The sequence below is a fragment of the Pseudopodoces humilis genome, chromosome 3 (genome assembly GCF_049639895.1).
Source record: "Pseudopodoces humilis isolate 2021_Gansu_Grassland_sample_001 chromosome 3, ASM4963989v1, whole genome shotgun sequence".
NCBI classification, from domain to species: Eukaryota; Metazoa; Chordata; class Aves; order Passeriformes; family Paridae; genus Pseudopodoces; species Pseudopodoces humilis.
In genome coordinates, this window is record NC_142202.1 from 18,234,329 (window position 1) to 18,249,057 (window position 14,729).

General features: G+C 51.9%; 2 protein-coding genes across 2 annotated transcripts; both read right to left on the reverse strand.

Moving 5' to 3' along the window:
* Positions 1 to 2,295: 2,295 nt before the first annotated feature.
* LOC102099816 (acrosin-like) lies at positions 2,296 to 4,495 on the reverse strand. The gene is made up of 5 exons (XM_005523418.3): positions 4,425 to 4,495; positions 3,927 to 4,145; positions 3,346 to 3,611; positions 2,950 to 3,095; positions 2,296 to 2,481 (listed from the first exon to the last, which is right to left on the reverse strand). The coding sequence occupies exons 1-5, from the start codon at positions 4,493 to 4,495 to the stop codon at positions 2,296 to 2,298; spliced, it is 888 nt and encodes a 295-aa protein (XP_005523475.3).
* A 6,708-nt stretch (positions 4,496 to 11,203) lies between these two features.
* LOC148184599 (acrosin-like) lies at positions 11,204 to 13,406 on the reverse strand. The gene is made up of 5 exons (XM_088052354.1): positions 13,336 to 13,406; positions 12,835 to 13,056; positions 12,271 to 12,542; positions 11,859 to 12,004; positions 11,204 to 11,389 (listed from the first exon to the last, which is right to left on the reverse strand). Exons 1-5 carry the CDS (start codon positions 13,404 to 13,406, stop codon positions 11,204 to 11,206), a joined length of 897 nt encoding a protein of 298 aa, XP_087908480.1.
* Positions 13,407 to 14,729: the final 1,323 nt, after the last annotated feature.

Consider the following 14,729-nt stretch of genomic DNA (forward strand, 5'->3'; position numbering starts at 1 on the left):
AAGGATTTTGACTGGAGCCCTGAGCAAGGGCAAGCTTTTGAGCAGATCAAGCATGAGATTGCCCATGCAACAGCACTTGGGCCTGCCAGGACAGGACGGGATGTGAAGAATGTGCTCTACACCACAGCCACGGAGAATGGTCCATCCTGGAGCCTCTGGCAGAAGAGACCTGGGGAGACTCGAGGCTGACCTCTTGGGTTTTGGAGCCATGCATACAGAATCTGAGGCCAGCTACACCCCAAGAGAGGAAGAGATGCTTGCAGGCTATGAAGGGGTTTGAATTGCCTCAGAAGTGACTGGCACTGAAGCACAGCTCCTTCTGGTAGCCTGACTACCAGTGCTGGGCTGGATATTTAAAGGGAAGTTCCCTGCAATACATCATGCCACCAATGCTACCTGGAGGAAATGGATGACTCACATCACAGTGAGGTCAAATAGGAAATCCATGTTGCCCTGGCATCTTGGAAGTCACCACAAACTGGTCCAAAGGTGAGAGCTTTTGATTTCCTTCAGAAGAGGAAGAACAGGTGTCATGTGCTGAGGAAGCCCCACCATATATCCAGCTTCTGGAGAGTGAAGGACGGTACACCCTCTTCACTGATGGATCCTGCTGTATTGTAGGGACCAGTAGGAAATGGAAAAGACCTGTATGGAGCCCTATGCTGGGAGTTGCAGAAGCTACTGAAGGATGAAGTGGATCCAGTCAGATTGCAGAGCTGAAAGTTCTGGCTTTGGACATTGCTGTATAAGAGAAGTGGCCAACACTCTACCTCTATGCTGACTGCTGCATGGCAGCAAATGGTCTGGCAGTGTCTGAAAAGGTGGAAAGAGGCCAAATGCAGCATAGAGGAAAACCAGTCTGGGCTGCTGAAGAAAGGCAAGACATCACTGCCTGGGAAGAGGAGCTGACTGTTAAAGTTTGTCATGTGGATGTCCCCATGTCCAGGACTCAGGCAATAATGAACTGGTGGATCAGGCTACAGATTCAAGGTGTTACAGATAAGTTTGGATTGGCAACACAAGGGGAAGTTGTTCCTAGCTCAATGGGCCTGTGATACCTCAGGTCAGCAGGGCAGAGAGGCTACCGATAAGTGGGCCCAAGACTAGGGGAGGATTTAACCGTGGACACAGTCTTGCAGGTTATCCATGATTTGAGATATGCTGATAGAACAAGGGGCAATGGCTTTAGATCCTTCCCTGAGGAGTTTCAGGATGGCCTACCATTAATTTTTTTTCCCCAACATGAATATTTTGGAGTTGAATAAATGGGTATAAAATCTTGGGGAGTATTTCTACAGTATCTAGGTGATTTGTAAATTGGCAAGTTAGGATGTTTGTAGCCCATCCTGTGGTGATTATGTGCAGCACTCAAGCAAATGAGCACAGCAAGATTCAGTTTGTGTATGTGCATCTGGCTCTTTGATTGCTCCATCTCTCCATTTGCCAGGCTTATACAGCCCTCTCATCTTCCTCAGCTCCTCCCTCTCTCTGCCCTCACCTCCTCCCAAATACAGAGCCAAGCCCAGGAATCTTTTCCCCCTGCCTCCCAGACTGGCCCTGCCTGTGAACAGCCTTGGTGTTGCAGCTGCTCTTGGCCCACTCAGCTTGGCCTCCCATGGCATTCCTGGTGTGCTCTCCTACTGTTCCTGCCAGGTTCCTCTCCCCAGAATGACCCCAGCTCTTCCTTTGAGTATCTGGGAAGTGTGACCTCCTGGTACATCAATCCCTGCTTAGTACCAGTGAAATCTGGCTCTGCCTTGGGGCACTGGCACTCCAGTCAGGAGCCAGGAGTTTCCCTTGTCATGCTTGGGACTTTTCCAGATCTGTTACCTTAGCCCAGGCTCACACCAGGCCCTAATGAGCAGCCCATGGGCCTTTGAGCACCACCCCAAAAGTGTCTGCTTTTTTCCTATTCCCTTCCTGGGATTGATGGACCAGATTCCTCCAACCCTTGGTGGTTCAGAGCACTCTTCTCTCTGACCAGGCACTTTGGGGCTCTTTGGATCCACTCTGTGCCTTTGTGCCCTCCGACCCATTCGGCAGATGCTGAGTGGCACTTGTTGCCTTGCCCAGGAGCAGGAATTGCACTGAAAAAAGATGGCTAGCTATGAACAATGGGAATTTTATTTCAACAACTAAATCAACTCCAGTGTTTGTGTGCACAGAGGAGAGGAGTGTGGGCAGGACAGAGCAGGTTTTTGACCCTGAGGCCGCCTTTGGATCAGCAGGCATTGCCCCAGCAGGAAATGGTTGAGGTACTCTGCAGCCTGCTCTGGATCCTGCCTGTCCTGCTGCTCAAGAAGCACTTTCAATTGCGTGTGCATGCATGTTGTACTCGATCCAGTCATAGAAGTGCTGAGTGGATGTGTAGACTCCAGGCCGCTTTGGTCTGGCACAGCCTTTTCCCCAGCTGGTTATTCCAATGACCCACCAGTACTCAGCGTTGTTGTCCTGGCACATGAGAGGACCACCACTGTCACCCTGCAGCAGAGCAGAGAGGATTAAGGTGCTGTTGGTGGCCCCTGCCAGCATTGGGGCTGTCTCCTCCTCTCTCACAGCCCCTGCCAGAGCTGTATTCCCAGCAGAGGAAGGCTCTGCTCAGGGGCTGGAGCCTCCAGAGGCTTGGCTGTGAATGGCTTGGGGTCCTGTAGGGTAGGGCTCTCTCTGTCCTCTCTGCACAGGGCTCCTGCATGTGCAGAAGATGAACATTTGGCACCTGCACCTCTGGGTTGCCAAGAGCAGTAGCTGGGCTTTCTGGGCTTTCAGGCACAAGGGGAGCCCTGTGCAGGCAGGTGTGGATGGGGAGTGTGTGGGAAGCCCCCACAGCAGCAGCCGGGGGTAGCCGGGGCTGGGAGAGTGACTGAGTGGCTGGGCAAAGCAGGTCCTGGGCTGTGTTGGGGTGGTGCTGCTGGTGTTGCTGGGGCTGAGTGGCTCATGACACGCTCCTACCTCGCAGCTATCAATGTTTCCCTGTGGGTAACCAGCACACAAGTTGTAGGGTTGCACAATCCCTGTGTACCAGCCACTGCTGTTGCAGAGCTGAACATCGATGAGCTGGACCTTGGCCTCCTGGAGGCGATCAGCTGACAGTTGAGCTGTGAGCAGAGAAAGGAATAAGCCTCTGGCAGCTCCATGCTACTTCTACTGATCTGTCTGGGGGGGATGGCTTTCCCTCTGCAGAGGCACTGGGGTGCTGTGTCCCTGCTCCTTGCCTTTGGGGAGCAGGCCAGGCCCATCTCTGCAGAGGTGTTTGTCCAACAGCCTGGCTGTGGCCTCTGCTGTGGGGAAGCCCAAACCCTCTTCTCAGTGCTCTTAACTGGCTCAGGAGTTGTTCTTGGAACTCACCTCTTGCAGTGGTGGCACCCCAGCCAGCAATCCAGCAGTTGTAGAGCTCTGAGACCCTTAGGGCGGGGTCAGCCACACAGGCCAGCTGGATGTAGGGGCTGCACAGGACAGGGTAGTCCAATTGTAACAGGGCGATGTCGTAGCTGTAGTCGGCAGAACTGTAGTACGGGTGTATCACCACCTGCTTGACATTGCGCACTACGGCCCCAGCGCCTGGCTGAGACAACTGGGTGGCTCCAATCACCACGTACATCATGGTGATGTTACTGGAAAGGTAGATGGAGAGAGGTCTGAGAGGGAGCAGAGCCATGTGCCACAGCAGCCCAGCAGTTGCCAGACCTCTGCATGGCAAGGCAGAGAGGGAGCAGTGCTCTGGCAGGTGTGAGTGCCCTTGTACACCTGAGGCTGGGAGAATGTCAAGCTGAAAGCTGCTGGGAAGCCTTGGCACAAGGCCAGGCTTCTCCTGAGCAGTGTGGCAGCTGGGCTGCCTGAGAGGAAAGGGGAAGGGAGTAGCAGGTGGTGCTGCTGGCAGGGCACCTGCTGGTGTTGTGGGGATGTCCCCATTCCCTGCTCCTCCTTACTTATACTCATCGAAGCAGTGGGCTGCTGTGAGGACCCACTCTGCAGTGATGAGAGACCCTCCACAGAAATGCCCTAGGTATGGTGCCCAGGGATGCTGGAGGCTGACGATCCATGGCCAGGATGCTTCCACGGCACCTGCGCCTCCCACGATGCGTGTCATGCCGTAGTCAAAAGCAATGTTGCGGTTGTAGACAGGAGCTCGGAACCCACAGGACCCTCTGCAAGCAGAAAGTGATTTCCATGCTGCTCCATGGCCTGCTGTGGCTCAGGCTGAAGCTCAGCCCTCTGCCCTCCCCACAAGGGCTTGCAGGCACAGCAGGCCAGGGAAGCCCATGGGGTGTGTGTCTGTCCGTGCCAGCAGCTGGCTGCTGGCAAGGAGCTGAGGCTGTCCCATGGTGGGTGGGAAGCTGTGGCCCGGCCATGGGGGCCAGGCGGGGCCCTGCAGGGAAGGCCCCAAGTGTTGCCGTGGCTCCCTGCCAGGGCCTGGGGCCACTTACCCGCAGGTGTACTCTATGCTGTGGGCCAGCCCGGCCACGGTCAGCAGGACGAGGAGACTGAGCCAGTTCATGGCTGCCAGAGGCCCGTGTGAGCAGCAAGCACTGAGGGCTCCGTGCAGCAGCACAGCCACAGCCGCAATGCCCACAGCAGCCACGCTGCCCTTGGTGCCCTCGGTGCAGGGGCTGATGTCACAGAGCGGTGGGTTCCGTGTTCTGAGTGCTGGATGGGGGTCTGGGGCACTGGGGGAGGGGCAGCAACTAATTGAGGAGCTATAGAATGGTTTGTGGTAGAAGGGAGCTTTGGAGATCATCCAGCGTTGATCCCCTTGCTTTGGGCATGGAGAGATAGCTTGCACTGGAAAAGGTTGTTCAGAGCCTGTCTCAGAATCTGTCCTTGGATTCTTCAAGGGATGAGGCATTGAAGTACTAAATCCTGGTCAACAGGCCCCAGTTGCGCAGGAACCACTGTTGACTTTTAGACTGACTTTCTAACAAATTATTATCCATAACCACTCACTGGCAGAACATGGATTTACCTTTCCCTGTTTAGAGCTGGACAAGGCCACATCTGGCCTTCTTTTGGGTTGTAGGATCACAGACAACTCCCTTGGTTCCTCCTGGACCCCTCCAAGGCCTTGGGAGCAGCCCAATACAAGAACAAAACCCGATGTTCCTGCAGTAGAAGATATGGCAATTTGTTTATTCAACAGTATAAAAACAGGGCCCTCTCACAGCGCAGTCAGAAACCTCGTTGCCTGTAGGGGAAGGCACCTGCAGAATTTCCCACTTGCCAGGAGTGGTTCCCCAGTATTGTGACAGTGGCTTCCCCCAGCTGATGGGCAGATCTGGATGATGGTAAAGGATTAGGGTAACTTGTGATGTTATGCTTTCTTCATCACTGCAGGCAATCTTTTACAGTAATGATTGGATGCATTGCTTAGCTTATCCTTTTGCAATTCTTTGCAGTTTTGAATGACAGTAAATTAATGCTTAATCCTGAGGTTGGTGTCTGCGTCTTCTGTGCTGACCCTGACTGTGGGAAAAGCAGGGTTCCACACTGCTCTGGGCAGCCTGTGCCTCAGTGCCTTGGAGTGATTTACTGTGGCAGTGGATTCAGACATCCTCTGCTTTTTCCAGAAATTGTTACTGCATCATTAAAACCCTGGAACCTCGGGACCTTGTGCATGGGAGGCCGGGGGAAAGGAGTGGGTTTCTTTTGTGTGGGTGTTGCAAAAGATTTTCCTTTCCTTGTCTTGGGGAATCTGCAGTAGTGATTTTGGGCTGCCTTGAGGCAAGTCGAGCAGCTGCTTGTCCGAGACCAGGGACATCACACCGGCAGGAGCAGAGCTTCCCCACTCCGACCCAAACCACTGAGAACTGCGCCAAGCTGTGGAGAGAACACGCCAAGGGGCTCCAGCCCAGCTATCTTGCCTGACACCACTGTTCTGCTGTTCTTTGCTGTGGGGAGGAGGTTGGTGTCAGATGAGCCATGAGGCCTTTGTCTGCTGCTGGGCCTTTGTCTGCTCCGTGCGGCTACTGCCTTCCAAAGGGGGAGAAGTTGATGCCGTCTTGTATCACATTCCAGGAATGGGTATTCTCCAGCATTTTGGGTCTCATTTGTTCTGGTGGGGTGGTGAGGTCTAACACTTTGATATGTACAAGTTATTTACTTTTTATTTTTTTCCTGCCTGTTGGCATTTGGTTTGTTACTAAAACATTGAGGTTTTGTTGGTTTTTTTTCACTTTCATTTATTAGTATTCATTCCTTACTGGCAGAAAGGGATTCTTAGAAGTCTAAAGGAGATATCCCAGGTGGTTCTCTTTTAAATTGCCTCAAAATGAGACAAAATTTGTTGCCCAACTTAAGGGGGCAACAGAAAATGAAAAAGAAAAAAATCACATTCCTGTCTGAAAGACTTTGCATTGGGTACAACAGTCAGTGGTCACCATGCTGCCTGGTTCAATCACGGCCTCCTGGCACCGAGGCATGGCTGCTTATCCACATGTATTGGCAATCCTGGCCCTGGTATATATCTTCTTCATATCAGGGACACAAATCAGAATCGCTGTGTAGATATTCTCTGTGCTAATAATTTATGGAAAGATAACATCAGAGGGAATGAGAGTTATTTGGGATGTGTATTCTCTGCTGTTTCCCTGTGACAGTCTCAGCAGTATTTTTTTGAGATTTATTAACAATTGCTCTCAGTCTGTTGGGGGGAAAGTAGGGGATGATTTTTCCCAGCCTTTTCCTTCCTTATTCCTCTTCAATTCTGGCACGTTGTCTTCAGAGAAGATTCCATTCCTTCTGGATGTTAAAGATTGTTGCAGTATTGTCATAGTACATCTGGTCTGGATTGGACAAAATAAATCCGACCATAGCAAAAAATCTAATTTAGCAAGCCTAATTCATGTCTGAATATGTCCCTGGATAAGTTATAGTGGATCCTCGGCCAGCCCAATTCGATCTGAGAGTAAAACACAGCACTGGTCAGGACACTGAGGAGGGGAGAAAGATCTCAGCCAAAGGCTATCTAGCCCTGGAAATTTGAATTGAGTATTTAGGTAAGTTCTGAATAATAAGCGCGGCTGTTTTGTCTCATGAGTACATGGAGCATGAGTCATGAGTTTTGTCTCCCCACCCACAGCTGACATGCTACAAAAAATACCATATTTTCTTTTTTAAAATTCTGGTAACTCTCCTCCATAAGACCTACAGGACATTTAGAATCAGGGCTGAGATTTCCAGAGAGGTTGTCGAGACATCTGCCCCCATGCAGGAAAATTCTGAGTCGTGTGGGATGTGGGAGGAGCAAAGCCTGAAGGAATTCTCTGCCCCAATAGTTTGGAACTTTCCCCCTGAACAAATTCAGAATCTAGCTGAGGTGGGGAAATATCTGAAAGAAAATTGCAATGGCAGCTCTAAAGAGAAGCAGCTCATTGCAGTGTGCTGGGCCCTGGCTACTGCTTATCGCACACTGCTAGACACTGTAGGGCAGCAAATACAGCCAGAAGGGCTGGAGGATGAGTCAGCAGACACCCCAGGCACTCCAGCTGCAGCTAAACCAGGTGGGGAGCCTAAGCCACCAACAAACAAACCGAGACTCCGTGATTCCCATACATGGTATGATCCATGAACAGGAGAGCCAGGGAATGGTCAGTAAGACCCATTCATGGTTCAACAGTCCCATTTAGCCTTTGCACAAGTCTGATGGGGAATGGACATTGATTGTGGACTACTGTAGCCTAAATGAGCTGTCACTGAGAGCTGCTGTGCCAGACATGCTGGAGCTCCAGTACAAGCTGGAGTCCAAGGCAGCAAAGCGATATGCCACTATTGACATTGCCAATGAGTTTTTCTCCATTCCTGTGGCAGAAGAGTGCAGGCCTCAGTTTGCTTTCACCTGGAGGGGTGTGCAGTACACCTGGAACTGACTGCCCCAGGGACGGAAGCACGGCCCCACCATCTGCCATGGACTGACCCAGGCTGCACTGGAAAAGAGTGAGGCTCCAGAACATCTGCAGTACATGGATGACATCATTGTGTGGGGGAACATTGCAGGGGAGGTTTATGAGAAAGGAGAGAGAATAATCCTGAGTCTCCTGAAAGCAGGTTTGCTATCAAATGAAGTAAAGGGGCCTGCCCAAGAAAATAATTTCCTAGGGACGAAATGGCAAGCTGGATGCAGACAGGTGCCAACAGATAGGATTACTAAGATAAGTGCTGTGTCCCCATGACCAGCAAAAAAGAGACACAAGCTTTTCTAGGCACCGTGGACTTTTGGAGAATGCACATCCTGGAATACAGACAGATTGTAAGACCTCATTACCTCATGACACAAGAGAAGAAGGATTTTGACTGGAGCCCTGAGCAAGGGCAAGCTTTTGAGCAGATCAAGCATGAGATTGCCCATGCAACAGCACTTGGGCCTGCCAGGACAGGACAGGATGTGAAGAATGTGCTCTACACCACAGCCACGGAGAATGGTCCATCCTGGAGCCTCTGGCAGAAGAGACCTGGGGAGACTCGAGGCTGACCTCTTGGGTTTTGGAGCCATGCATACAGAATCTGAGGCCAGCTACACCCCAAGAGAGGAAGAGATGCTTGCAGGCTATGAAGGGGTTTGAATTGCCTCAGAAGTGACTGGCACTGAAGCACAGCTCCTTCTGGTAGCCTGACTACCAGTGCTGGGCTGGATATTTAAAGGGAAGTTCCCTGCAATACATCATGCCACCAATGCTACCTGGAGGAAATGGATGACCCACATCACAGTGAGGTCAAATAGGAAATCCATGTTGCCCTGGCATCTTGGAAGTCACCACAAACTGGTCCAAAGGTGAGAGCTTTTGATTTCCTTCAGAAGAGGAAGAACAGGTGTCATGTGCTGAGGAAGCCCCACCATATATCCAGCTTCTGGAGAGTGAAGGACGGTACACCCTCTTCACTGATGGATCCTGCTGTACTGTAGGGACCAGTAGGAAATGGAAAAGACCTGTATGGAGCCCTATGCTGGGAGTTGCAGAAGCTACTGAAGGATGAAGTGGATCCAGTCAGATTGCAGAGCTGAAAGTTCTGGCTTTGGACATTGCTGTATAAGAGAAGTGGCCAACACTCTACCTCTACGCTGACTGCTGCATGGTAGCAAATGGTCTGGCAGTGTCTGAAAAGGTGGAAAGAGGCCAAATGCAGCATAGAGGAAAACCAGTCTGGGCTGCTGAAGAAAGGCAAGACATCACTGCCTGGGAAGAGGAGCTGACTGTTAAAGTCTGTCATGTGGATGCCCCCATGTCCAGGACTCAGGCAATAATGAACAGGTGGATCAGGCTACAAATTCAAGGTGTTACAGATAAATTTGGATTGGCAACACAAGGGGAAGTTGTTCCTAGCTCAATGGGCCTGTGATACCTCAGGTCAGCAGGGCAGAGAGGCTACCGATAAGTGGGCCCAAGACTAGGGGAGGGTTTAACCATGGACACAGTCTTGCAGGTTATCCATGATTTGAGGTATGCTGATAGAACAAGGGGCAATTGCTTTAGAGTGACAGAGGGTAGCTTTGTAAACATCTTCTCTGAAGAGCTGCAGTATGCCCTGCTGCCATAATCCCTTTCCTCCCAGCCCCCAGAAATTGTCCGACTAGCTCCAGTCCGCCAGGAGTTGGAGGGTTTCAGCAGGACAAAGGTAAAGGACAAAGGAGGCTCTTTCTTCCCTGGACACTGTCACTTGGTTTATTCTGGAACTGCTCCAGGGAAAAAAAGACAGAGGAAGGAGTCATGGAGATTTTTAAACTGAGGGGAAAAGAGGAGTGGAAGGCAGGTTACAGCCAGTGGAGTGAAACCGAAGGAGAGGGGCAAGGGGGAAAGATCCAACACACCACCCAGGTGGGGCGCAACTTGGAAACACCACTTAGTGTAACATATAGTGCAACATGAAACCCTACCATTTATTTTCCTCCTGCACATGAATATTGTGAAGTTGAATAAATGGGTACAAAATCCCACTGGACTGGGATTTTATTTGGGGTGAATTTGTAAAGTATGTAGGTGATTTGTAAATTAGAAAGTTAAGATAAGAAATTTCTTACCCACCCTGTGGTGATTATGTGCAGCACTCAAGCAAATGAGCACAACAAGATTCAGTTTGTGTATGGGTTCTTTGATTGCTCCATCTCTCCATTTGCCAGGATTATACAGTCCCCTCATCTTCCTCAACTCCTCCCTCTCTCTGCCCTCACCTTCTCCCTAATATGGAGCCATGAATTGTTTCTATCCTAAATGCTTTTTTGTTGGCGTGAAACTGCCTAATGTTAGCATACAAAGTAGATAAAAAATTTGTAGTAGCTAAAAATCCTTTAATTAAACTAAGATACTGTTCTGCCCAAAGAACGTGTACGTTCTTTCTAACTTCCTGTGATAAAGGAACTAAAATAGATTCCGCGTGAATGACTAAATCATTTATGTTAGGAAAAAAGTCATCAGGCAAAGTTTCAATAGCAGCAAGAGACTGTTTTCCCCCTGCCTCCCAGGCTGGCCCTGCCTGTGAACAGCCTTGGTGTTGCAGCTGCTCTTGGCCCACTCAGCTTGGCCTCCCATGGCATTCCTGGTGTGCTCTCCTACTGTTCCTGCCAGGTTCCTCTCCCCAGAATGACCCCAGCTCTTCCTTTGAGTATCTGGGAAGTGTGACCTCCTGGTACATCAATCCCTGCTTAGTACCAGTGAAATCTGGCTCTGCCTTGGGGCACTGGCACTCCAGTCAGGAGCCAGGAGTTTCCCTTGTCATGCTTGGGACTTTTCCAGATGTGTTGCCTTAGCCCAGGCTCACACCAGGCCCTAATGAGCAGCCCATGGGCCTTTGAGCACCACCCCAAAAGTGTCTGCTTTTTTCCTATTCCCTTCCTGGGTTTGATGGACCAGATTCCTCCAACCCTTGGTGGTTCAGAGCACTCTCCTCTCTGACCAGGCACTTTGGAGCTCTTCGTATCCACTCTGTCCCTTTGTGTTTGGCAGGTCTGCCTTCAGGCTCATCCTGCAGGTGCTAATCATGGCAATCCTTGCCCTGCTCTGGAGTCAGAATTCAATCAAAAATATGGTTCCCAGTGATGATAGGCAACTTTACTTCAACAACTAAATCAACTCCAGTGTCTATGTGCACAGGAGAGTGTGGGCAGAACAGAACACGTTTCTGACACTGAGACTGCCTTTGGATAAATAGGGTTGATTGCTCCTGAGGGAAACCGTTGCTGTGCACTCCAGCACATCCTAGATGCTGCACACTCTGGTGCTCAAGAAACACTTTGAATATTCTTTTTGCCCATGTGGAATAGGATCCAGTCATAGAAGTACTGAGTGGACGTGTAGACTCCAGGCCGCCTTGCTCTGCCGCAACTTTTTCCCCAGCTGGTCACTCCAACAACCCACCAGGAGTCAGCGTGGTTGTCCTGGCACATGAGAGGACCACCACTGTCACCCTGCAGCAGAGCAGAGAGGATTAAGGTGGTGTTGGTGGCCCCTGCCAGCATTGGGGCTGTCTCCTCCTCTCTCACAGCCCCTGCCAGAGCTGTATTCCCAGCAGAGGAAAGCTCTGCTCAGGGGCTGGAGCCTCCAGAGGCTTGGCTGTGAATGGTTTGGGGTCCTGTAGGGTAGGGCTCTCTCTGTCCTCTCTGCACAGGGCTCCTGCATGTGCAGAGGATGGACATTTGGCACCTGCACCTCTGGGCTGCCAGGAGCACTAGCTGGGCTTTCTGGGCTTTCAGGCACAAGGGGAGCCCTGTGCAGGCAGGTGTGGATGGGGAGTGTGTGGGAAGCCCCCACAGCAGCAGCCGGGGGTAGCCGGGGCTGGGAGAGTGACTGAGTGGCCGGGCAAAGCAGGTCCTGGGCTGTGTTGGGGTGGTGCTGCCGGTGCTGCTGGGGGCTGAGTGGCTCACCACACGCTCCTACCTGGCAGGTGTCAATGTTTCCCTGTGGGTAACCAGCACACAAGTTGTAGGGGTGCAGTTCCCCTGCATACCAGAAGGTACTATTGCATAGTTGGATATTGATGAGGTGCACCATGGCCTCCTGCAGGTGATCACTTGAGTTTTGAGCTGTGAGCAGAGAAAGAAACGAGCCCCTAGCAGCTCCTTCCCAGTTCTCCTCCCTTGTCTGGGGGGAATCTGTTTCTCTAGGGCATGGCTTTCCCTCTGCAGAGGCACTGGGGTGCTGTGTCCCTGCTGCCCGCCTTTGGGGAGCTTGCCAGGCCCATCTCTGCAGAGGTGTTTGTCCAACAGCCTGGCTTTGGCCTATACCATGGAGAAGCCCAGACTGATGCCCCAGTGTGATGAACTAGCTATCGACTCTCTTGGGAACTCACCTCTTGCAGTGGTGGCACCCCAGCCAGCAACCCAGCAGTTATGCTCCTGTGACACTGACACTCCTAGGATAGCATCGGCCACACAGGCCAGCTGGATGTAGGGACTGCACTGGACAGGCTGGCTCAATTCCAGCAAAGCAATGTCATAGCTCATGTCATGTCTCTTATAGTTTTCGTGACGAAGCAGCTTCTTAATTTGGCGCACTTGTGCTCCAGGTCCTGGCTGAGTCAATTGCGTGGCCCCAATCACCACATACATCAAGCTGGTGTTACTGGTAAGGAGATGGAGAGAGGGCTGAGGGGGAGCAGAGCCACGTGCCACTGCAGCCCAGCATTTGCTAGACCTCTGTGTGTTCTGGCAGGTGTGAGTGCCCTTGCACAATTTAGGCTGGGGGAATGTCAAGCTGAAAGCTGCTGGGAAGCCTTGGCACAAGGCCAGGCTTCTCCTGAGCAGTGTGGCAGCTGGGCTGCCTGAGAGGAAAGGGGAGGGGAGTAGCAGGTGGTGCTGCTGGCAGGGCACCTGCTGGTGTTGTGGGGATGTCCCCATTTTCTGCCCCTTCTTACAAAATAAGGTCGAAGCAGTGGGCTGCTGTGAGGACCCACTCTGCCCTGATGAGAGACCCTCCACAGAAATGCTTTGTGCCTGGTATCCTGGGATGCTGGATGCTGACCATCCATGGCCAGGCCCCTGGCAGGGCACCTGTGCCACCCACGATGCGTGTCATGGCGTAGTCATGACTCTTATATCCAGAGTCAGACACCATGGGTCGGAGTCCACAAGTCCATCTGCAAGCAGAAAGTGATTTCCATGCTGCTCCATGGCCTGCTGTGGCTCAGGCTGAAGCTCAGCCCTCTGCCCTCCCCACAAGGGCTTGCAGGCACAGCAGGCCAGGGAAGCCCATGGGGTGTGTGTCTGTCCGTGCCAGCAGCTGGCTGCTGGCAAGGAGCTGAGGCTGTCCCATGGTGGGTGGGAAGCTGTGGCCCGGCCATGGGGGCCAGGCGGGGCCCTGCAGGGAAGGCCCCAAGTGTTGCCGTGGCTCCCTGCCAGGGCCTGGGGCCACTTACCCGCAGGTGTACTCTATGCTGTGGGCCAGCCCGGCCACGGTCAGCAGGACGAGGAGGCTGAGCCAGTTCATGGCTGCCAGAGGCTCGTGTGAGCAGCAAGCACTGAGGGCTCCGTGCAGCAGCACAGCCACAGCCGCAATGCCCACAGCAGCTGCACCACCCATGGTGCTCTTGGCCCCAGGGCTGATGTCACGGAGGAGAGGATTCTGTGTTCTGGTCACTGTGGGAGTCTGTGGCATGAAGGCCCACTGGGGCAACATAAAATCAAGAAGCAATAGAATGGTCTGGCTTGGAAGGGAGTTTGGAGACCATAAAGCTCCAAAAATCTGCCATGGGTATTGAGGGATTACACCAGGGATCCCAGGAATGCATGGGGAGGGCCTTGCACTAGATCCAGTTTTACAGAGTGTCAAGAGCTTGACTTGAGAGCAGCCCTTGTATGAACCCTTGCATCAACCCAATACCCTCAGAGTAGAGAATTCCTTCATATGATCCTGTCTAAAACTACCCTCTGTCACTGTAAAGCCATTGCCCCTTGTGTCACTATCCGCAAAGTGGGATTCGTGATGTGGTTCTTTTATTCAATCTTAGAGTACAAAAGATTATCAGCAAACCAGGGACTCAAACAGTAAAACACACTTTATTGAGTGCTCATCAGCACTAATATGTGATAGAGGGGAAAAGAGGAGAAAGCAAAGCATAAGAAAAAGAGAGTAAGGGGATTATAGCTACCAACGTCAAAGTCCACTCAGCCGTCCAACGATGCAGAGTCTTCTGTCTGTTGGGGAGATCTCAAAGGAAGGTAAGTTTGGGGTGTGATTTTGTAGCCTTTTACAAAGCAAGGGGCACAGGGCCAAAACCAGAGGAGATTGATGATCATTGTGATGAATTCCATTGTGCAGGGGGCAGGTGTAGGATACAGAGCAAACCATGTCTTGCAAGTGTTTGCTCACCAGCAGGAACGAGAGCAATGTGTCGTGGAAACCCATTGCACAGGGTACCACGCACAAGCCTCTGCTCACCAGCAGGAACGAGGGCAGTGTACCGGGCAACCACCTGCAAACAAACACTTAGCAAACATCCACCTCAGCTAGGCCCAAACTCCTAAACCAAGTCCCTTGTGATATTCAGGGTCTCAGTCTCTGTCCTTGAGATGGTTGTGAGACAGATGAGAGAATCTTTGGACCGTCCCTTACACCTTGTCCTGTCAGGACCTGCCCTTGTAAGAAGGCTCACTGCTGCTGTCTTTAAGCCCCTCTTTCTGCAGGATGAGATTGTGTAGTTCCCAGGGAAGGCAGCTGCTGAGGAATCCATTTGGGGCGGGGAGCTGGCTGTGCAGCTGCAATGCCAGCTGCAGATTGAGCTCTGGCTGACAGGAGCCCAGGACCAGAGGC

Coding starts and splice junctions, on each gene's coding strand:
- LOC102099816 (XM_005523418.3), bottom strand. CDS start 4,495: ATGAACTGGCTCAGTCTCCTCGTCCTGCTGACCGTGGCCGGGCTGGCC. Junction 4,146..4,424: donor AGCATAGAGTACACCTGCGG/GTAAGTGGCCCC, acceptor TTCTGCTTGCAG/AGGGTCCTGTGGGTTCCGAG. Junction 2,482..2,949: donor GAAACATTGATAGCTGCGAG/GTAGGAGCGTGT, acceptor GCTCTGCTGCAG/GGTGACAGTGGTGGTCCTCT.
- LOC148184599 (XM_088052354.1), bottom strand. CDS start 13,406: ATGAACTGGCTCAGCCTCCTCGTCCTGCTGACCGTGGCCGGGCTGGCC. Junction 12,543..12,834: donor CACTGCTTCGACCTTATTTT/GTAAGAAGGGGC, acceptor TCTCCTTACCAG/TAACACCAGCTTGATGTATG. Junction 11,390..11,858: donor GAAACATTGACACCTGCCAG/GTAGGAGCGTGT, acceptor GCTCTGCTGCAG/GGTGACAGTGGTGGTCCTCT.